General features: G+C 54.8%; 1 protein-coding gene across 6 annotated transcripts in view; it reads right to left on the reverse strand.

Annotated features, from left to right (window-relative positions):
- RPS6KA2 (ribosomal protein S6 kinase A2) overlaps positions 1–21,848 on the reverse strand; it is a 339,623-nt gene that overhangs the window by 17,600 nt on the left and 300,175 nt on the right. For 5 of the 6 annotated variants that reach the window (XM_045865879.3, XM_045865877.3, XM_054505643.2 and 2 more), the window contains 4 exons: positions 20,914–20,978; positions 10,982–11,084; positions 8,912–9,042; positions 7,772–7,897 (listed from right to left, as the gene is read on the reverse strand). In XM_045865879.3, coding sequence (XP_045721835.1) covers positions 7,772–7,897; positions 8,912–9,042; positions 10,982–11,084; positions 20,914–20,978 — 425 coding nt within the window. The remainder of the gene's footprint in view (positions 1–7,771; positions 7,898–8,911; positions 9,043–10,981; positions 11,085–20,913; positions 20,979–21,848) is intronic. The other variant, XM_064598356.1, reaches the window with a different exon arrangement.

The raw sequence follows: 21,848 nt of genomic DNA on the forward strand, positions 1-21,848 counted from the left end.
CCGGCACAAGCCTCAGACACGAATGTTAAGATATTACAGGGTTGGGTAGAGAAGGGTGGGCTTGGGGGGCTCACATGGGCACCACCAAATAGCAGCAGGTGCTTTCAATCACCGTGGCAGGCTCTGAGTGGGTGGCCCATGCTCTTCGCTCTGCCCAAAATGAGCCTCGAGTGGCTCTCTGCACATCTCTTGCTTTACCCGGCAGCAAAACACACCAGCCGCCACATGGGACCGAGGGCCTGGTCCTCCCCAGGAGATGCCGGGGCCGGCGTGCATGCTGAGTCGGCCACCGTGGCTTAGACACGAACCTTCCTTCCCCTCCGCCACCCAGCGTCTGCATTCCATGTCTTAGGATAACAGATAAAATCCTTCCACCCATGAAACCAGATGGCTTCCAAAGACAGGACAAGGTGCTGTGAATAGAAGCCTGCTTGGAACAGGGAAGCCTCTGTTGGCCGATGATGGCTGACATCTCTGCAAGTGCTTTACTTATGCCCTTGCTCCCACCCCTCTGGGGTGGAACCGGTGGGGGTGGGGGACGCCATCCAAGTGAATCCCAAGCACATGCGTTAGAAACGACACTCAAAATGGAAGAATCCCTCATACTGTTCTTGCACATTAGTTTCACCTAATTTTAAAATATTTGCTCTTTGGAGAATGTGCCGTGATTTGACTACCAGAGTAGGAGGGAGATTTGCTTTTACCTTCTCTCACATCAGACTCTAAGCAGAGCTTCGCGTGAGACTTGATCTCTTTCGTTTAGATGAGCGGAGTGCTTGGCAGCATCTGACCCACTGTTAGAACGCTGCCCCTGGATGCCCCTTGTCCCTCCCCTTCGCTGTCAGGATAGATCACCCCAGTGCCCATGCTCCGCTCTCCATCTCAGCTTTAAAGGCCGCAGCCGAGTTCCGATGACCCTGGCACCCCAGGACTGCAAGCCCAGTGGCAAGCGCTGTTAAACAAGCACAAAGTGAAGCTCCCTTTCTTGACACATTTTTCTCCTCTTGCTACATTTTACTCCACTAACGTTCTAGCGTGGACGCCAGGATTGCTTCTATTATTGAAGGAAGCTAGCAGATAATGCAGCGTTCAGAGGGAGGGGCTCTCTGAAGCCTTCTCCAGAAGCGTGGGGGTTCGTAAAGCACTGCCTGGACTGCGAGCTGGCCAGTGGGGTTCAAGACCCCTTCTGCTCCAATGGCGCATGGGCTCATTCAGTCTCTCGGGACTGTGACCTTGTCTTTGGAATTTGAGAAGGTCAAAATGCATTAGTGGATTTTTAAAAAAATTAGTGGTAGATTCATTTTTTTTGAATAAAATTTCATGATCAAAACGATGTATTCTCAGCATAAATCTGTTTTATCACCCTCACCGTGGAGCTGGAAGCAGGAAGCCTCTTCTTTCCTGCCAGTGGCCCCGGGGGCAGTTACAGGACCGGATGGGGCAACTGCACAGAAGGTGCACCTGACAGGAGCTGGGGGCTCTTCCTTCCTCCTGTGGGGTCTCCCTGTGGCAGGGCTGACCCGAAGCCAGAGGACAAGGCTGGGCGCTGGGGGTGGGGAGGCGGGGAGGCGGGTGTGCAGGGGAGAGGGGGCACCCAGCCCGGGAGGGCAGTCCTAGAACCGGGGAGGTACAGCTCCCACAGGCACCCTGCTGGCTTCCCACCAGCCCCCTGAGCTGGGCAGGGCTGACCTGGGGTCACACAGCTGCACGTTCTGTTCAGACTCAGGGTTTGTTTGGTCCTGTTGTCAGCAAGCGCCGGCTGCTTTTATCCACAAATCTTTTTCTGAAATTATTATTATTATTTTTTAAGGTGAGGAAGAAGAGTCTTGACAGAGACGCTGAGCCGTGAGGCAGGCTTACTGGTCCCTGAGCCCAGGCTGCAGTCTGAGCAGGGGGGATGGCAGGGCCCAGAGAGAGGTTCTGAGCATTTGTCTAGAAACGTCAAGGAATGAATTTCTTCTCTGTGGGATCAGTTTCCTGGGATTGCCATTGTTAGACTTGCTTCTAGTTCAAGAAAGCACTGGTGGATCAAGTTCCTTATTTTGAGAATAATACTGAGTTATAGTCTCAGGGAAGGAATTCTCAGTCATCGTGTTGATGAGCAAGGCCTGCTCTCCTCCGTGCTGGTGCTCAGATAATCTCATGGAACCACAAAGAAGGGGTGGGGAGGAACGGTCTCTGTGGTTCTCATCTCCCAGCAGCCGCAGAGAGCGGGCAGGACGCTGCCCGGGGTCAGTCCCCCACCACGGCCAGTAAACGAGCCTTCCACCGTGTTGCTCTTCAACAAGCTGTACGTTTACGGGGCTAAGTCAGCACCCCCGGGGACGCAATGGATGGCAGACGAGGACTCTCTCTGCTGGTGAAGCATATGGGGACGGAAGTATCAGGAACACTTCTCTTTTCTTCCTTTTAGTCAATCAGTCAATCAATCAATTAATGTAAGCTCTACACCCAACATGGGGCTTGAACTCACCACCCTGAGATCAATGCCGCTCATGTGCATTTTTATTCCTGGCTGCTGGAGATGGGAAGGGGCAGGAAGAGGCGTCAAGATACGAGGCCTCACCGTCCTCAGCATGCTTTTCCTCTTCCTCTTCCGTCTCTGTACCCCTCCTCCTTCCTCTTCCCCGGCTCTCCCCGGGTGCTCCCCTCCTGGGACACAGAGTACCGTGGGGAAATGGGCTTTGCGGTGATCCAGAGGAGGGGCTCACGGGCTTGCTGCATGTCCCCGGAGGCAGGAAATTTCCACGAGCTTGCTCCCAGGATCAATGCCATATGTGAACAAGGGTAGTCAAGCATGCGATCCTTCATAAGATTTCATAGACAACTTCTCTCTTACAATTAATTTAAACAAATGACACAGCGAGAGGACTGAGTTTTCCTGCTGGAAAAAATTAAAATTTCCATGCCGATCAGTTTTCCTTCTAAAAATAAGCTCTATTCATGTCAAACATTGGTCTCAATCCTGCTGCATTTTTGGATTTCAACTTACATACACATGAGAACATGAGCACAGGAGCGCTAATGCTCTTGTAACTGTCTGTCGTGAACACAAAACAGGCTCCGTGTCAGGACAGCCTACCCATCTCCTGGCAGATGTGCGTCGACCCCACCTCCTCCCTAGAATCAAGGACCGGGAGACATACACTCGCGTAACTTTAAGGATCTTGCTTCACTTTCACCTGAGTCTTCTGCTAAAACAAACTACAGTACTTCTAATAATAGAACAAAACTATGCTACTGAAGAGAAGTCGTGATTGTTAGGTGGAGTCAACCCCAACCCAAAGGTGGCAAAAGCAGTACCTTGGGTGTGCATGTGAGTTCTGCGGCCTGCGATCAGCACACACCCGAGTCATCCGCAGACACTGTCCAGAACTCTCTCAAGGCGCACCTACGTAGGCTTCTGAGAGGTTGAGACATTTATTGACACAAGGCAGCTTTTCCATAGTGAATGAGCTCTGATATGTTCCTACGCACTTGCCCATCAGCACAATGCCAGGAGTCCTTTTTATACAAACTGGCTTCCTGGGCTGTCCACAATGCGTGCCTGATCGTGTTGAGCCACAAAGACTCCAAAACAAAATAGAGACCAACAACCCTCTTAACGCAATTCATGTAAAGTGAGTACAGCACCTTTGATGGAGAGAATACTAATGATTTTTTCTATTCAAATAAACCTTTTCCCTTCAAGCGCTGCTCAATCCTACTTCCCTTCTGCACGTCGTAAATGATTCCGTGTTAACCTTATTTTAAACGGAAGATGCACTCAGGCCTGGCCATCTGTGCGGTTCTATGTCACGTTATTTCAAAGTCCTGCACAATTTCATCTCCTCTCCTCGCCTTCCGGGACTGGCTATGAAAGCAAAGGTGAACTTGAGTTGTGCATTGGAGTGTTGAGCGGTTTTGTCCCTCGGAAGCAGCTCCGCGTGCTAAGAAAGTAGGGCACATCTGTTCAACTGTCACGTGCCTGACAGAGGGGAGAGAAGAGAGGACGTCACGGTTTTCCCATCCACTCTCTCAGCATTAGGTGGGCACACTGGTGGGACATCCTACGCTGAGTCAGCCCAAGGTGGTGCCTGCCAGAAGGATGGGGGGCAGCACCTGCCTCACTGCCTGAGGCCAGGCTCTCCCGGGCGAAGATGCTGGGCAATCCAGCCTTGTTTGCCTTGGCTGGGAGGGAAGGATCAAGCCTAGGGATTCAGACTCTGCACCAACACTTACTGAGTCCCTGCTGTGTGTGCGTACTAAGCTAAAGACTTTGTCACGTGGTAGCTAGACGTGGCCTCACTAATTTTAAGAGCTGCACAGAAAAACGCAGCTGAGAATAAATGCAAAACCAACAATCTTGTTGACTGGGAATATACTTGGGTGGAGAGGTTTACATGTGGCCTTAAATGTCATTAATGGGATGACAGAGTATATAATTATGGCAAAATTAGGGGCCCATAAGACAGAGAAATAAGCTTAAAGCAAAACACAGTGATATTTCCAAGACGTGAGATCTAATATGTCCCACATGTGCTCTGAGGCTGTGGGCCTGGTCCGCGCGGGGCTGCGGGCGGCCCCCGCCCTTCTCTGGGAAGGCCGTGCCCCGGCAGTCCGGGCTTCGTCCGCCAGAGGGCCTGCCCTGCCCCTGAGTAGAGCGCAGGAGGCACTAGGCCCCGTCAGAGCGTCATCCTGCTAAGCATAAGCAGAGCTTAACAGGGAAGGCACACACCACCCTCACCTCCCAGATGTCAGTCCGCTGGAATTTCTGCATGAGATATCCGCCCCCCAGCCCCACCCCTAAAGGATGCTTTAGACTGAGGTTCTCAACCTCAGCACTGCCGACGTTATGGGCTGGGTAGTCCTGTGTCCAGGACCACGGGAGGAGCCGGCCCGTGCAGGACACTCTGCAGCATCCCTGGCCTGCGTCCACGAGGCCCACCCCAGCTGTGAAAAACAGGGTGTCTCAGACATCGCCAGTGCCCCTGGGGGAGGTAGAACCAGCCCGCCACCCCCCATTATGACTGCCCCAGGCGGAAGCCGCATCCTGTTGTTTATCAAAGTCGCTGCTTACATTTTTCTGCTCATTACTCAGTGGGGAGGTTTCTGAATCACCCATGCAGTGGGGTGAGGAGGCCCCAGTTGGCTCTGACTGGACCGTTTCTCAACACGAAACAGACCGCCTTTTCCGTGCACACGAGAGTTTGGACGGCTGGGCCGGCCAGTTCCTGGCGTGCTAGCCGGGATGCGGGGGCTCAGTTCAGCGGCAGGGGCTCAATAGGGCGTCTGCTGGCCTGAGGTCCGGCTCACACGCCAAGTCATTAACTGCCACGCTCTCAGGGCTCGGCTGTTAAAAGACGTTCTTAGTTTTTCTAGTTCTTCCACCCCTAAGTGGGGAAACTGCTACTCATCCACCAGTCAGCTGACACAGACAGAGGCCAAAGAATATTTCCCTTATGTTCTACCTGGGAAATGCTGAAGACGAGACAGAGGAGTGATCGGTAGGATGTTACCACATTTTGGTAACACAGGGGCCCATCCTGAATATGGAGCTCTTTGCCTTGAAACTCCGGCCAGTTCTTTTGCCTTTGAAGGAAATCCGAACCAGGACCCAGGACCTGACTACTGTCCCTGCAACATGCAGCTTACACGGGCTGGCCCAGCTCTGGGTCCCGGGGGCTGTGCAGCGAAGGGCCACAGCTGCCCCCCGCCCCCCGCGCTGGGTGAATTTACACACCCTCCAGACAATGAATTAGGACCCACTGTGGTCTCAGTGAGGATGGGGCAAATCCTGCAAGGTCCACCAGCTCACTTTGTCCAGGGAACTTCAAGGCTTGGAAAAAAAGAAGAGGAAGACCCTGTTTCTTTCTGCTGCACCGAGCTGCGGCCATGAGTCTGGCTCCTGGGCCCTGGGCTGAGATGCCCCAGAAGCCCCCAGCCCAGCGTGGCCCCAGCGGGAGGTGCAGGGACCGAGGGAAAGCCATGGAACAAAGCCGGATTCAGATCGTGTTTTTATAAGAGGGCTGGCCATGGGGACAGCACCGGGAGACACACGACTGCCTCTGTCAGTGGGAGATTTATTTTCGGAGGCACAAAACGCAGCTGACCGGCCTCACAGAGGCAGGCTGTTTTCGAGAAGGGCATCGTGGTCACTGAGCCAGCCGAACAATAGATGCGTTTCTTCGTGCTCACTGGAAGCAGCGATTGTTTCTAGGATTGCTGCTGGACACCCGATACACGGCTCAAGGAATTCTCTGAGAAAGGACGCAGGCAGAAAAAATTCTCCGAAGCCCACGCACGCGTGCCCTGCGCTCTGAGGCCCGCGTGCAATCCTCTCGTCCAGGGCGCAGAGTGCAGGTGCACACCCTGCGTCGGGCGCACCTGCCCACCAGCGTGGCATCCGCATGGCACACGGGGGCGTCCTCTTAATGCTCCCAGGGAGGAGGAAACACGAAAGTCCTCATCAACCCAAGTCTTAGAAACGCATGGAGCCCCACACGCCCCTTCTGCAGCGGTCACTGCCAGCGACACCACCTGTGTTCCGGGGCCCGGGCCGCACCTGCTGTTGGACCCCGGGGCCAGACAGCGGCGCTTGTGTCCCTGGACCCGCCGTTCCGGGAAGCATACCGCACCCCTTCCTTCGGCTCCGGGTATGGTGCTGCAGACTCCGGGCAGGCTGCGCGCCGAGAGTCTGTGCAACTCTGTATTTCAAACATTCTTTCTCGCTTGAGACTTCAGGATACATTTGTCAACAAGCCATCAATTTGCAACCCAAACTAGACCACAGGGCCTAGTTTTTTTGGGCTGGTGTCTTCTTTTGACAGAGCTGAACATTTTCTCAGTGCAAGCAGCATGGGGCATGGGTGACCCGCGAAGGAACGGGGTCATCCCCCACAGGCATCACTTCGAATAATTTCTTCCCAGCTTAGGAAAATCACGATGGAAGGAAGCGCTCCTTTTACGCTGCTGCTGGACAGTTCCACACTTCCCCGGATGTTCCGTGCCGGGCAGGTGCGGTGCCAGGCGGCACAGACATGTCTGGGTCTGGCCGCGCTGACGCCCGGCTTCTCCAGAGTCCCGAGGTCAGTTCGGCGGGGAAGTGGTGGAGTTAGAGCATCTCTGGCTGTCTTGTGGAGAGAATGCACAGTTTATGCTTTTTACATACATCAGGTTATGCTTTTGGCCGGCAGCTTCAGATTTAGTCCACATTTCACCAACAAGAAAATTCAAGAAACTGGTGTTTGGGATTTCCAGATCAAATATCAAACCTAGCAACAATTACAGAAGCTAAAGGTATTATGTAGAGATTGGATTCTGGATAATTCTAGATAATTCTTACCGTTGACTTTTCTTGATGGTTTCGAGTAAAACTACCAGCGCTCTGATTAAGTTTACACAGGTATTACCAGTTTATGCCTCTATTCATTTCTTTGATTTAATTCTCGGTGACGGTAGCTTCTTCCTCTCCCCACCCCCCCGGCCCGCTCAAACAACACTGTGCCTGTCCCCGAGCTGTATTTTCCAGAACACTGAGCACCCAAACTTTTATTTCAGGGCATATACTGTACATAAAGTTACTAAAGGTGGTCAGTACTTATGTGTTGGATAAAACTCAAAATATTCATGATCTGCAAAATACTTGTTGAACGGGTGACCCGGCGTCAAAGCAAACTGAACTCCGTCGTATTAGAGCTTGTGGGACGGCGCACGGGGAGGAGGCTGGCCAGCTCAGCCAGGCCCGCCGGGTCAGGGCACGAGGAGCCCGCCCGCACGGGCGTGGTCTTACCTTCACGGCATACTCTGCCTCAGTAGCTTTATGCACACATCGCTTGCACACGGAGTAGGAGCCCACCCCGATGTCCTCCTTGATCTCATAGCCATCGGCGAAGTGTATGTTGTTCCCGTGTAACTGCTGTGGACAGAGACCGGGGCAGAGACGGCTGTCAGAGCTCACTCGGACAAAGGCACCACAGGCACACAGGACGTGGGCAGCAAGGGAGGTCCCGGACGGTGCCCTTGAGGTCGCTGAGGTCAGGAGATGATGGATCATGAAGGTCATGCTGCTGGTCGGCAAGGATTCCAGATCTAAATCCTAACTTTGGGGGGATGAGCTTAATTTTTAGACCATGCTACACAGAGTCTGAGCATCTGGAGGGGGGAGCGCAGAAGGCCCCGCAGATAGGGGGTGTGTGGTTCGGATGCTTGAGGCCAGAGCGGCGTCTGGTGTCCGCATCTAACTGGAACTCACACCCCGTGACGTCCCAGCCACAGCCCCATCTGCCCGCATGCACGGGCCTCCACCCTATGCACTGAGAGCACAGATAGAAAGCCCCCAGTCATATACCGTATAGTATACGGTATACACCGTCACACCAAGTGTCCCCGTTAGACACACTGTGGGTTCCCAAAAGGCCCAGGAGAAAGAAATACGGAAATCTAATGCCACCTCATTTCCCCTGACTTTGTCCTTAGAATGTAACCACAATTCCTTCTTAGAATTCTCTGCATCTGGTTACACTCATCAGGTGGACAACTCCTAAAAATGTCATCTGAATTGATTTCCCAAACGATATACTTCACAACAGAGAAATGGCACCTATAAACCAAACTACTCTCTTGGGCTACCGACTCGATCCACCCAGTGAGGACGCCCCTGTCTGACCCCTGTGGGGGCTCCAGCCACAGACACACCCCGGGGATATTCTGGGCAGAACTCTTCCCTTCGTGAGGATGAATGTGGAGCAGGGGTGAGAGGCACGGCTCAGATCACCACGAGACTCAGTAACGCCCAGGAGGCTGGGAACAGAGTTGGTGCCCCCTGCATCAGCACCCCAGGACCCAGGCTGCTCTCAGTCCACGTGTGACAAGGTGCTCACGCCTCCCCGGGCACACCTGCGGGGCGAGCAGCCTGGCGGTACGGGATTACCTGCACGATGGGGTGAACCGTGGCTTTGTGCAGGTCTTGCTGCAAGGGCTCCTGGGCCAGACTTGAGGCCACAAAACTGAACCCTCTGAACAGATGATGCGCGTTGGCACTGGGGGGGACGCCAGGTGAGTCTGCAGGTAACAACGAGACGATTAACTCAACCTTCCAGGAGGGGCTTCCTCCTTGGAATTCTCCAATCACTTTTGCTTAATTTATGACACCATGCAGTTTGCTTTTGTGCTGGGTAGTAACTGAAGTGCTAAGGACACAGAAAAATCATTCTCTCTACATTTATATATTAACAAAGGTAGAATTTTCTAAGCACACGAGCTCAGTGCATGGTTCTGTTAAAGGGTAGTTATAGCAAGGGGATTCTGAAACAGTGGATAATCCATATCCTATATGTGAGATTTCTGGATGCAGAGTGGGAATGCCTTGCGGTGGGTTATGGTCTTTTTTTTTTTTTTTTTTTTTTTAAACTTAAGCCAACACTAAAGCTGGTTTCTATCCCCTGGACACGCACAAATCAGCTGCCCACTGGAGCGTGCTGACTGGTGAGAGGTGCCCGTCCAAGATTTAAAAACCCCTCAAACATACTAGTCAGACACTAGTCATGGGATCATCAAAGTTTTAAATTTTCTTTTATCCAACTCATGTGTCTGCTTTTTAAGTACTGTGCCGAAAATCAGCATCTCCCGGATGATTCTCAAGCATGTTAAATTCTATTTATGCCACCTATCTTTTCAGATTCTAAAAACTACCCAGTGGAGACTTCTGGGTTTTAATTAAGCTTCTCTAGTCTAGCACGGTGGAGATTTATTTCCCAGCACCCACAGCCTAACTCAAAGGGAACAAAGTAGATTCTTTCTTCCAAGTTTCTTCACATAGTGCTTTGTATTTGACCATCTATTTGTTTCACGATTATCCTTAAAAATCATAGGAAATTTCAGATTCAAAAGTAGTAAGAACCCCCATAGACAGGAGATTTCTTCCCCCCCCCTTTTTTTCCACATAACACCATTATATAACATACTCTACTGTACGGACTGGACTGACCGTGGTCCCCCCAAATTTGTAGTTTAAAGCTCTAGCTCTCCATGTGACTGTCTTTGGAGATGGGGTCTTTCGGGAAGTCGTGAAGGTTAAATGAGGTCATGAGACCTGATCCAATGGTGTTGGTGTCCATATAAGAAGAGGGTGAGACAGCAGGGATCTCGCTCTTCCTCCTCGAGCACGGAATAAGACCGTGGGAAGCCGTGTGCCAGCCAGGAAGAGAGCCCTCACCAGGAACTGAAATAATACCTGTTGATTGAGGTGCCCAGGCTGGTCGTTTGTCATGGCAGCCTAAGCAGACCAAGACAATTCCCATACTGCCAAAAAATTAATATTAACTCATCAGTGTCACAAAATGGTAACTTTTAGAGGGAGCTGGCCAGTCCTGAGTCTGATAGACCTCGAGAGTGACTGTCGATCTTCATGAAAGTACGTGTCATCAGCTGTGCTGACTTCCAGTAGCTGAGAGAGCATTTCCGACAGGTGTTTGCCATTTGCACGAATAAGCTCTATAGTTCACACGGCCCCAGACACTGCCCGCAGCCCGCCTCTTCCCCCAGACCCTCTAACTACGGGAGAGACTTCCCCCAGACCCTCTAACTACGGGAGAGACTTCCCCCAGACCCTCTAACTACGGGAGAGACTTCCCCCAGACCCTCTAACTACGGGAGAGACTTCCATTGTCTTGAGGCTCCCTGCTTGTGCGCGCCTGAAAGAAGTGGTCCCCGGATCGCAGCTCAGAACACGAGGCAGCAGGAGAGGGGGATCCACAGAACCCCTGCATGATTCCAAACCAGATGTTACCGGGAGGAGGACTGAGAATTGGTTCTCTCGCTTAAACCTTGAAGGCGGAGCAGAGAGAACGAGAAAGTCAAACAGAACCGACCGGTACCCTCCATGGAGGCATTCTCGGACCTGAGACCCCCTGGCTACGTCGCCCTCCCTAACGGGCGGGGAGGAGGAGGACCTGCAGTGGGACAGACTCTGGGTTTGCTTGCACTCACGGCCGGTGCACACCTGTGGGTGTCCGTGCTGTGAACTCGGGGTCAAAGTGGAAGGTGTCCTCGGGCCTGCCCACCGCTGGTTTGAAGGGCGGCTTGATCTCCTTCCTGTACAGCTTCTGCGGGGAGAGCAAGACAGGACGCTGAGGAGGAGCCACAGAGCACCTGGGAGGACGATGCAGAGCAGCAGGGCTGGCCGCGGGGAGGGGAGACAGGCTCCGCACACACCCCCTGGTCTGCACCTGCGCCCGGCACCCCATATACGCTGACGTATGTATGAATGCACCGAAAACAGTGTCTCTTATGTGTTGAGATTATAGAAGATATTTGATATAAAAGCCATAATTGAAGGTATGAGGGTCTGGACACATGCTAAGTATTCTTCATTGAGGGCAATGTGAGGTTTTAAACCCTTTTTGGGGGCAGAATTTTTTTTTTTTTTTAATTTTTTTTCAGGTAAAATCTGACAGGACAGCCGAGTCTTACCAGCCCTCCCCTTCCCCCGCCCAGGGAACGGCAGGGAAGAGCCCCTGCTGCTTGGCGCCCTCCTCCCCGCCCTGGCCACCGTGGGGGGCCCGCGCCTGGGGGACACCGGGAAAGCCCCCAGCTAGAACGAACCAGGCCCTTCCTCACACACCCCCCAGAGCCTGTGACCGGGGGCTGAAGCACTTCCCTTGGGCACCTACTCTGGTACCCCCAGATGTGGGGGTCCGGAGCCCTCTGCTCAAGTGGGCGGAGTTATGCTTTTGTGTTCCCTTACACGCGTTTGTGCACGTGGATGAGCCCGTGAGAAGAGCCGAGTCCAGGGGGAGAATCAGCACTTCTCCAGAACGGCCACACCTGGCGGCCCTGAACTTAGGTCATGGGCCTGACCTTTGATGCACAGAAACTCCACGTCCCTCACGGCTTCCCTCTGACGCTGGCCTTCTTGAAAATGCCTTCCAACCTGATGATGTTGCTTTCAATGCTCTTAGGCAAGGCAACAGTGTATTGTTTTGGGGAGAGTCAACTTCAGGAACAAGACAGTTTGGAAGCAGGCCTGGGAACCAGCTGGGTAAAGCCGCAGATGGGGAAGAAGGGGGTGTGGGCAGGAGGGGGAAGCTGGGGCCAGTGGGGGAGGTGATGGAGAGGCGCGGGGGCCTCCGGGTGCCACTTCTGGCCGAGGCTGTGGGGCAGCCACGGGGTGGACTTCAGAACGTCACAGTCCTGGGTTGGTCGGCGTGCCCTGGGCACGGAAGTCGCAGCACTGGCGAGCGTGCCGAGAGCCTGGCGGGTTGGGGCATGGGCAGCAGGGCTAGGACACCAGGAGGGGGGTCTGGCAACCATTTAGCACGAGTTTTCCCAGTTCTGCCTGATCAGAGGGGACCCTTAGGCCCCTTCTTGGTGCTTCTGCTCAGTGGGTCTAGAGCCAGGGACCCTGATGGCTCAGAAAACGGACTCAGTGACACCTGTCCAATCTGCTCTAAATCTCTCCGTAACCCCAAAAAGCAGATTTTATCACCCTGACTTTACAGATGAGGAAACCCAGGCTAAGACAGGTTGGGTGAGTTGTGCAAGGTCAGGAGTGAGCGAGGGCCGGCGGGGGAGGACCTGGGCATCCTGACGCTTCCTGTTAGAGCAGGGCTCGTGGTGAGGGAAGGTCCAGCAGCGGCAGGAGGGCGCAATGCTCTGATCCCTGCTGGGAGCACACCCTTCTAGAAGCCAAGGCGGCCACGGAAAACTGGCAGGAGTGACAGAACAACGGCTGTGTCCGGGCTGGTGACCACTGGGCCCCCCTGGTTTAACGAGCCGCAGGCGTGCACAGGACGGAGCTCGGGGTGAGCACCTGGGAGCCGCCAGAAGAAAATGTCTACCCTCAATTATCTGCTCATTTCTTGCCCTGGGTGAATCGATTTCATTAGGAATTGATTTACTCCATAAGCTCTTTCCAGAAATAGAAAGATGCTACTTTCCACGGTGACACACTCTGGGGTAGGAATAAACTTCCCTGATGTATGCACTTGTCAGAGGAAATCGAATAAGGACAAGCGAGCTGTGCACCCTGATTAAGATGCTAGTTGTTACCAAGACCGATGGCCGAGGCGCAGCCCTGCGGGGCTCAGACCCTTTCTGCTCGCACCAGTGATGCTCCAGTGGTATTTGAGCTGCATTATTAAATCAGTATCTGTCCTGCTCAAGGAAAACTCACATCCTCTCCCTGGGCAGGCATGTGTTCTCTTGCTACCTGGGGGATGGGGTAGGGAGGGAGTGGTGGGGGAGGAGAGGGAGTGGGGAGGGCGGAGATCTCTACCACAGAGCCACGGCTCCTGCTTTATGAACGTTTATTTACATGCACACAGCGCTGGCTGTCACTTAATCCAAATGAGAGGCGAGGCGTTTGCACCTGGAGCTGAAGGTCATACATTTCCGCTCTCTTCTCACCCCAGCTCCACCAACACAGGACCCCTGGGAACAGGAGGCCAGGACCTGCCCCCAGCCTTACAGCTGCAGATAAAACATTCCCTAACCCCGGGCTTCTCAACCGAAGCGGTTTTGGTCCACGACGGAACACGGAGCAGCACCTGGAGGCGTGGACGGTGAAGACTGGGTGCGTGTGCGGACACGAGGTGGGTAGAGGCCGTGACGCCGCCCACCGTTCTGCCGTGCTCGGGACACCCCAGGAGCCTCACTTCCCGTCCGACCACCACCCATATAACTGTACACCAGCTTTGATAAGAAGCAGGGCGGGGAGGTCAAGGTGACTTCCCGAGCCCCCTTTCCCTCCCTGCAGAAACCTGCCCACGTCTGCTCCTTGTCCTGCCATCCCTCTACCCCTCCCTCCCCATGGAGGAGGATATCAAGGCTTTGAAAATCCAAGCAGCCCAAGAAAACACAGGCACCTCCTCTGACCGAGCTGACTCCCGGGGTCACGTGCTTTCCCCAGACTTCTCCCTTCCTCACCCCGAGAGAAGCACAGCGGTGCAGGCCAGGAGGCTGACCTCCTGGGGAGACATAGCTTCCTACTCTCCACGTCTTTACCCGTAAGGAGAAGGAACGCATCAGAATGGCATCTGCCCCCCAGCAGCCGTGCGGCTTCATCTGGGTGGAGCCTACTGCCCCCTTCAACTCAAGTATTTAGCGATAACTCGGGGAGCAAATGAGGATGTGGTACCTCCTGGCTTCCCCCGCCCCAGGACGCTCATGCTTGTTGGCCCGGTGCAGAGTCCCAATTCCCTCTTACCCACTGCACTCCCAGCCCGGTGCATGCCCCCCGGACCGGTCACAGAACCCAGCCACCATAGAGCACACTTAGGGCGCTTGAAAACCCCAGCTTCACTGGGCATTGTGCACGTGCACGCCTGCTTTTCCTTGTCCTTTCAAACCTCCTCTGGAAGCCTGTGCCTCACTACGGAGATCCTAACTGACTAGAGGGAGAGCGTGGGAGAGCCCAACAAGGGCTTGCTGGCTGGCGAGTTCCCTCACAGGCCCCTCCGTCCTCAGAACACCGGTCACTGGTCTCAATCTGCCTATGAGCACAGCCTGGGCAAAGGTGGCCCCGGAACACCACCCTCCCAGTCCCTGGGGATGCTGTGGTTTCATCCTGGTTCCCAGCAGGTAGCAAAGGGCTGCATAAGGCACGCTGGTGCCCTCCACGCTCTGGATGGCTCCCTTATGCAGTCTTAAAGTTGGTCAGTTCCTTCCTGTTACTGGGTAAACTTTTGGAATATGTTATTATTACACCTGCTTTCTTTCCCTATGTCCAAACCTAGGAGTGGGGTTGAGGTTTTAGGGAAAAAGTAATCTTACTTCCCATTTTATAATGTAAACTGCCGTACACAGGGTTAAATCAAGAATGATTGGCAGCAGCGTTTCTTGTAGGTTTTGAGCTTGATGAGATGCATTATAATTCTGACCTAGATTCCCCTCTCTGAGGCTCTAGAACAATCCATCCCACATTGATGGAAAGAGAATGGGGTCTCATGATCAAATTCACCAGGCAGCACTTTAAATCACCTCACTTGTCCCAGGATCTTAGGATGACACAAGTCATGGCCACATGGGAACAGATTACACATCAGGCCAGGACGCGCTTGGAAGCTCTGAGCAGGTGCACCAGGGCTATTTATACCTCAACGACCTTCCAATGACGAAGGGGAGAACCAGGGGGGTACTCTGAGAATGGTGACTGGGTAATGCAATAGGAAGCTGCTTCTAGCTCGGGGTTACGGACCTAACATCTGCTTTCTGCAGGCAGCTCTGGCTCTAGGCATCTCAAAATTAACATCCTCCAATTAGGAAATGGCACAGCTATAGATTATTCCTGAAATAGCAACGCAGAAATAACGTGGAGTGATGCCAGGCTGGCAGGGTAACAGGGAGAATTCAAATGGTCCCAGTGCACCCGGGGCATCTGATGGGTCGTGGTCCACGCAGCAGGACTCGGTCTATACAGGTTACCGCCGCTGAAAGCCATTCCAGCCAAAGTATCTGGATTTACAACACTGCAGAGCCGAGGAGCGGTTATTCACTGAATGAAGAGTCTTTTGGGCCCCTTGAAAGGAGAAGTTCTGCCGCTGTATTCAACGTGGGAATAAACTGATAGATATCTTTCCACTGGCAGTGGGAGGAGCTCCCTCACCCGCTGACACAGACGCTGAGATCCTGGCCAGCAGCCAACCGCCCCTGGGAACCGAACCCCTAAAATCCACTCTGCACAGGCTTGTGGGCAAGACTTCCCTCTGCTGCTGCTGGTACACATGACAGGCAAGGGGGGGGGCTCTGGCACATGCCGCCCGTTCACCCACGGACCCTGGGCTCTTTTCTCACTGTCCTGTGCCTTGGTTTCCCCGGGCGTCCCTCCCACAGCACCAAGTAACCACTAAGGGTACCCTTGGAAGGGTTCAGAAATGTAAAAAGAACAACTCAAGCACAAGCTCCTAGCATTAATAAAAGTCGTCGCGATAATGGGCCCTGAACGGGTACAGTGAAGGTCCCAGCCTGGGTCAGCAGGTGTCGGTCCCAGGGCGAGGGGCACCAGGCTGGGCGTGAGGTCTTCCTCGGGGCGTGGGGGGTTCCTGTGGCCTGTGGTGATGAACTCTCATGCAGCGACGGGGCAGAGTAAACGTGGCGTATGTGCGGGACTCCCCGTGACCCTCTCCCGAGGCCTCGAGGCTGTAACTGTAATTTTTCATTGGGCTCGTGACACAGAGCAGCTTTCAGGAAGAACCGCTCCTCAGTGGACGTTTATTCGCTCGGCTTTGCAGACAAGTTAATGGCAGAGCAGGACGGATGGGGCCAGTGACCTCACATGCGCTGTGATGGACTCATTCCGCTCCAGCAGGTCACCTGAAAATTTCTCCTGGCAGTTTTGGGTCACAGAGGGAAGCAGAAAGTAAAATAAATATCCTTCTGTTTTCCAGGGTGGATCCCGAGGCAGGCAGGCGCTGGGTTCGCGCCCAGTCAGAAATCAAATGGGTCAGGGAAATGGCTTCGTGTGGTCGTTCTGAGCATCAGCCAGCAGAGGGAATGCCTTCCGGTATTCATAGTTTTTGCAAATGCTACTGTCCTGTGGTTTTCTTATCTAAGCTGCTGAAACAGAATGGACGCATCCGGACAGGGGTTTGGTAACATTACGCACTGGATGCCTGTCAGTGCCTCGCATTTCATGTCTGCTTTCTCAAGCGTGGGCCTGCTGTTTGCTCGGTGTGTGAGTGGGGGCCAAGGCTGACTGCAGCTCACGGGTGGGTAGGGAGGGTGGAGATGGGGGTCACTCGTCTGGTTCTAGGGAAGGCCTGCAGCAGCTGAGAGAAGGCTGTGGTCCCAAGGAGAGCTTTGCGAGGAGTATGTCGCCTCACCTGTCAGCTCCTGCCTGTGTCGGGTCTCTGACGGGACACCCACGCCACACACCTCTTCTGTGGCTGGACAAGACATTTCGTGCAGCCGTTGAGCAACCTGAGGACAGCTGTGTGTTCCGTTGCCATAGCATGGACAGCCAGCTTGCTCTCCTGGACACGGACAAGCGCCAAGTACTATTTATGAAATAAGTGAATTTGCACAAAAGTGGTGACTCCGAGCTCCTCTCCCTTAACCACTCCCTGGCTGTTTTCATTCAGGGCTTGGGATGGAATGAGGTCCTTCCATCCCTCTGTCCCTGCCTCGTCATCCTCGGGCAAATACAGAAGCGACAGTACATACGCTTGGTCCCCATGAATCTGAAGGGCCTCTCTCAGAAACAAAATGGAATTAAATGCTAAAAGCAATAAAGGAAACTTCCCAACCTCAATTTTAGTCTGATTACTTTGAAATAATACAGCACGCCACCTTCTTGGTGCAGACATCCAGTGACTGTGTTTGCCCTGGCAGGAACCTGGCCCTAAATGCAGAGACGGGACGAGCCATGCACACTGGGGCTGGTCTCCCCGCTGGACTCTCACTGGGTGGCAGAAAGAAGCCGGGCTTCTGCTCAGAGCTCCTGCAGACCTGGGCTTTCCAGGATGCACGTTAGCCCAGCCTGCATAGTGTTCAAGGTCATCATCATGCTGTGAAAATTCCAAGCGTTTCACAAAGCTGTCTTGGCTTTTCCTCCACATGCCCACTTCTTCGGGGGGTGCCCCTTCTTGACTGAGAGAAGCATCTGTCTGCAGCAACTTGCAAGCAGATCCTTCGAGCCAAGCCACTGTGTTGAGTGGTACCCGGAGCCGTGAGGCCAGGCCTCCCCTTTCCTCCCAGCTGCAGCCCGAGGATCTCCCATGTCACAGGGTCCGTCCCCATCTCCGGCCCCAGCCATCCCGTTCTCCTGTTTTCTCATCTCTGCCGGCGGCAGGGGCTGTGGTACCCCGGAGAGAGAAGGAGAGAAGTGGGTTCCTGCCCTGAGAGCCTGTCCTGTTCACTCCCTCGCTCCCTCGCTCATTCACTGTTTGTCAGGGGCCTCCTCTGAGCCTGGCTGTCTCAGAGGCCCGGGGGATGTCTCTACTCAACATTGACAGTGACTCCTGACCTCTTGGGGCTTCCATTCCAGTAGCAGGGGACAGAGACTCCTAATCAGCACCATGAATAAGGGATGTGATGCAGGACACTGGACGGTGACGAGGAGCCGGGGATGGAACAAGGTCAGGGGAGTCAGGGCGCTGGGCGAGGAGCTGCAGTTTGGAAGGGTTGGGACAGACTTTAGCAAGGAGCTGGCTTTTCAGAAAAGCCATAAGGAGGAGGACATAACTGAGTCACAGGGGCACTCGGGGACAGGAGGGCTGATGTGCTGGGCAGATAGGTGCGTGGAGAGGCCAGCGTGGGGGCGGGAGGGGCAGGTGAGGGGCTCGGCTCCGATGCCCCACCCCTCCCCTGAGCGGCTCTCTTCGCGGTGCTGCTGCTTTCTCTCTGTGACCTAGTGCGCAGCCTTTGATTCCTGCCTCGCTCCCCCGACCAGGTTGTAAAGCCCGGGGCGTCACGGCCACTGCTCTGTGTCCGTGTCCTGGAAGCGCCTGAAAAGTGTTCAACAGCATGGCTGGACACATGGGACAGCAAGTGATAACAGAAGGGGGTATGCAGCCCTACCCCGATGTCTGTGGGCGGGAGGGGATGACCCGCGGCAGAGCGCCCGTCGGGGCACCAGGGCCGTGCCCCCAGGGCTCAGCTTCTGAGGCTCCTGCCCGCAGCGCCGTGCTGGCCCTCCAGGGCTAGGACGCAGCCGGCTGGCCTGAGGCCTCATCACCACAGGCACAGCCGAGCTTCCGTGCTGGATGGAACCAGAAATAATCGACCGAGAAAGATCTCCAGGTGCCCATCTGTGAGTTGAGGATGACTGAGCTCCTTATAAGTCTACATTCCAGGAAGCTAAGGAAAAAGAGATTTCACGGGCAAGCACTTTGCTTCCACCATCCACTTTCCTGAACGCAAGCTGATGTTGACCTGGTCCTTTAACCAGGCTTGTGCACCTGGCGGGAGGTCACTGGTGCACCTGGCGGAGAGGTCACAGGGACACCTGGCGGGAGGTCACAGGGACACCTGGCAGGGGGTCACAGGTGTACCTGGCGGAGAGGTCACAGGTGCACCTGGCGGAGAGGTCACAGGGACACCTGGCGGGGAGGTCACAGGTGTACCTGGCAGAGAGGTCACAGGTGCACCTGGCGGAGAGGTCACAGGGACACCTGGCGGGGAGGTCACAGGGACACCTGGCGGGGAGGTCACAGGTGTACCTGGCGGAGAGGTCACAGGTGCACCTGGTGGAGAGGTCACAGGGACACCTGGCGGGGAGGTCACAGGGACACCTGCTGGGGAGGTCACAGGGGCACCTGGGGGGGAGGTCACAGGGACACCTGGCAGAGAGGTCACAGGTGCACCTGGCGGAGAGGTCACAGGGACATCTGGCGGGGAGGTCACAGGGACACCTGGCGGAGAGGTCACAGGTGTACCTGGAGGAGAGGTCACAGGGACACCTGGTGGGGAGGTCACAGATATACCTGGCGGAGAGGTCACAGGTGCACCTGGTGGGGAGGTCACAGGGGTGCCAGCATCTCACATGCTTCTCTGTAGTCTCAGTGCTGAAAAGAATCCTAACCCCGTAAAAGCGGCATAATCAGAACTACAGAAGCGGGTTTTAAGGAAGCTGGTGCTCTCCCAGTGGGTCGACTTTCAGAAGAGGAGGAGAGAGGAGGAGTAAGGTCAGAAGCTCCAGGAACAGCTGGTTCCATCCAGCACTCGTGTCAGCACCTTGTCAGAGGTCATAACCCTGGGGGCCAGGGGCGGGCTGCCATGGTGCCCCCGCTGCTAGAACCCACAGAGGTGACTGGACGAAGACAGGGAGCAAGGCAAACACCACTAACAGCCTCGGTCCTAGAGAGGACGTTAATGTAATATATACCTATCTTCTGTTAGAGTCTCTCGAGGTTAATTTGTCAGCTCAGGGAACGGAGCCCCCAAATGTGCCTGCTGTGTGCACCCCAGGAAAGGACCGGAAGACACTGACATCCGAGGAGGGACGTCCTCCTGGCACACGAAGCCCAGCCGCGGCCGCTCCCCACGCTGACGGGCCGGGAGGCGGCTCCGAGCGGCGGGTCCAAATGAGATTTGGGAGCCCCTCAGCCAGCGCCCAGCTCCAACGTGGTGTCAGCCTGGAGAACTGGGGCCCGAGGCTCGACATGTGATGGGCCCGCCCCGCACCAGGTGACGTCTGGACCCCAGGCCTGCGTCCAGCAGAAGTCCTGTGAGGTCACTTCAGCCAGAGCCCCTCACCCCCGTGTTTCCTCCCAGTGTTTTTCCATCCACAAACCCCCTCCCCGCTATTAATCCCACTGCCCCAGCTGCTCAGAGTTGAGCCCCATCTCTCCGCTGACCGCAGACCCTGTCCCCGTGGTCCCTGAACTCATCGCCATGGAGGTCTTCCTTACGTCACTAACGAGTGTCACCAATAACTGCTCTTAACAGTCTGGATGTTTGTTTTCTTTAATGACCCTACGAGAGTGGCAGCTGGGTGGGCCTGAGCCTGAAACCAGAGGCTGGGAGAGCAGCACAGAGTATGAGATGCAGCACTTCAACACAGAAGAGGCCTGCACAGCCTGGCCTGGCAGCCTGGGGACCCTCAGGGGCCTGGAGACCCAGAGACCAGGTGGCCCAGCAGCCCAGCGACCCCGTGGCCTGGAGACCCACAGGGGCCTGGAGACCTGAGGGGCTTCTGCAGCCTCTTGCTGAGCAGAAGGAGATCCCTGCTCTGTCCTCAGCGGTGGGAGTGGCTGCAGGGTCAGCGGAACCTGCCTCTAAAGGGCCAAGTGTTAAAGGGCTCTCAGGCCTGGTGCTGCAGGAAGGTGGTCCCTGGTCTGTGCCTGTAAAATGGCAGCCTGTCCAGAAGGCTCCTGAGAGAGGGCACCCCTCCAGGGGACAGGGCCACGTTCCCCTCTGGTCTGTACCAAGCTGGTGAGCCCTCCACCTCACCTCCCTGTCACCCATGTGCTGTGGGCCCCATGCTGTGCGACTTACATTCCAGTCTATGGTCACAAAGAAAGGATGCCGCTTGATCTCCTCCACTCCGTCGATGCCAGCACCTGTCCCGGGGGGCAAAACACACACAAGCATCAGGACAAACCCCTAGTTTCATTACCTCTGAGAGTTTTTGGCATACCAGTGCGAGGGGCTGGGGGATGCCCGAGCAGCTCCAGATGCCTTCTTCCTGAGGGAAGGGGCCCCTGCTCACCTGCTTCACAGCCCACAGAAGCCACATTCAGCCCTGCAGGCCTGTGACAGGGTCAGAGGCAGGGGTGGGGTAGGCTGGAAGCTTCCTGCTGCAGGTGTGGGGGGGTGCCTGGAAACCTAGAGGGGGAAGCTGGAGGCCCATCACAGCCCGGCTGCACGTGTGCATGTATCCATCCATCCATCCATCCATCGATCTATCCACCCATCCCCCCATCCACCTATCCATCCATCCATCCATCCATCCATCCATCCATCCATCCTCCATCCATCCATCTATCCATCTATCCATCATCCATCCATCCACCCACCCACCCATCCACCTATCCATCCATCCATCTATCCATCCATCCATCCATCCATCTATCCACCCATCCCCCCATCCACCTATCCATCCATCCATCTATCCATCTATCTATCATCCATCTATCTACCCACCTACCTATCCATCCAACCATCCATCCATCATCCATCCATCCACCCATCCACCTATCCATCCATCCATCCATCCACCTATCCATCCGTCCATCCATCCATCCATCCATCCACCCACCTATCCATCTATTCATCCATCCATCCATCCACCTATCCATCATCCATCCATCCATCTATCCATCCATCCTTCCATTCATCTATCCATCCATCCATCCATCCATTCATCCATCTATCCATCTATCTATCTAAGTAGGCACCATGCCCAAGATGGGACTTGAATTCACAACCCC

Source organism: Mirounga angustirostris, unplaced genomic scaffold (assembly GCF_029215605.1).
Source record: "Mirounga angustirostris isolate CCGP_5_RB_7025 unplaced genomic scaffold, mMirAng1.0.hap1 SCAF_8, whole genome shotgun sequence".
NCBI classification, from domain to species: Eukaryota; Metazoa; Chordata; class Mammalia; order Carnivora; family Phocidae; genus Mirounga; species Mirounga angustirostris.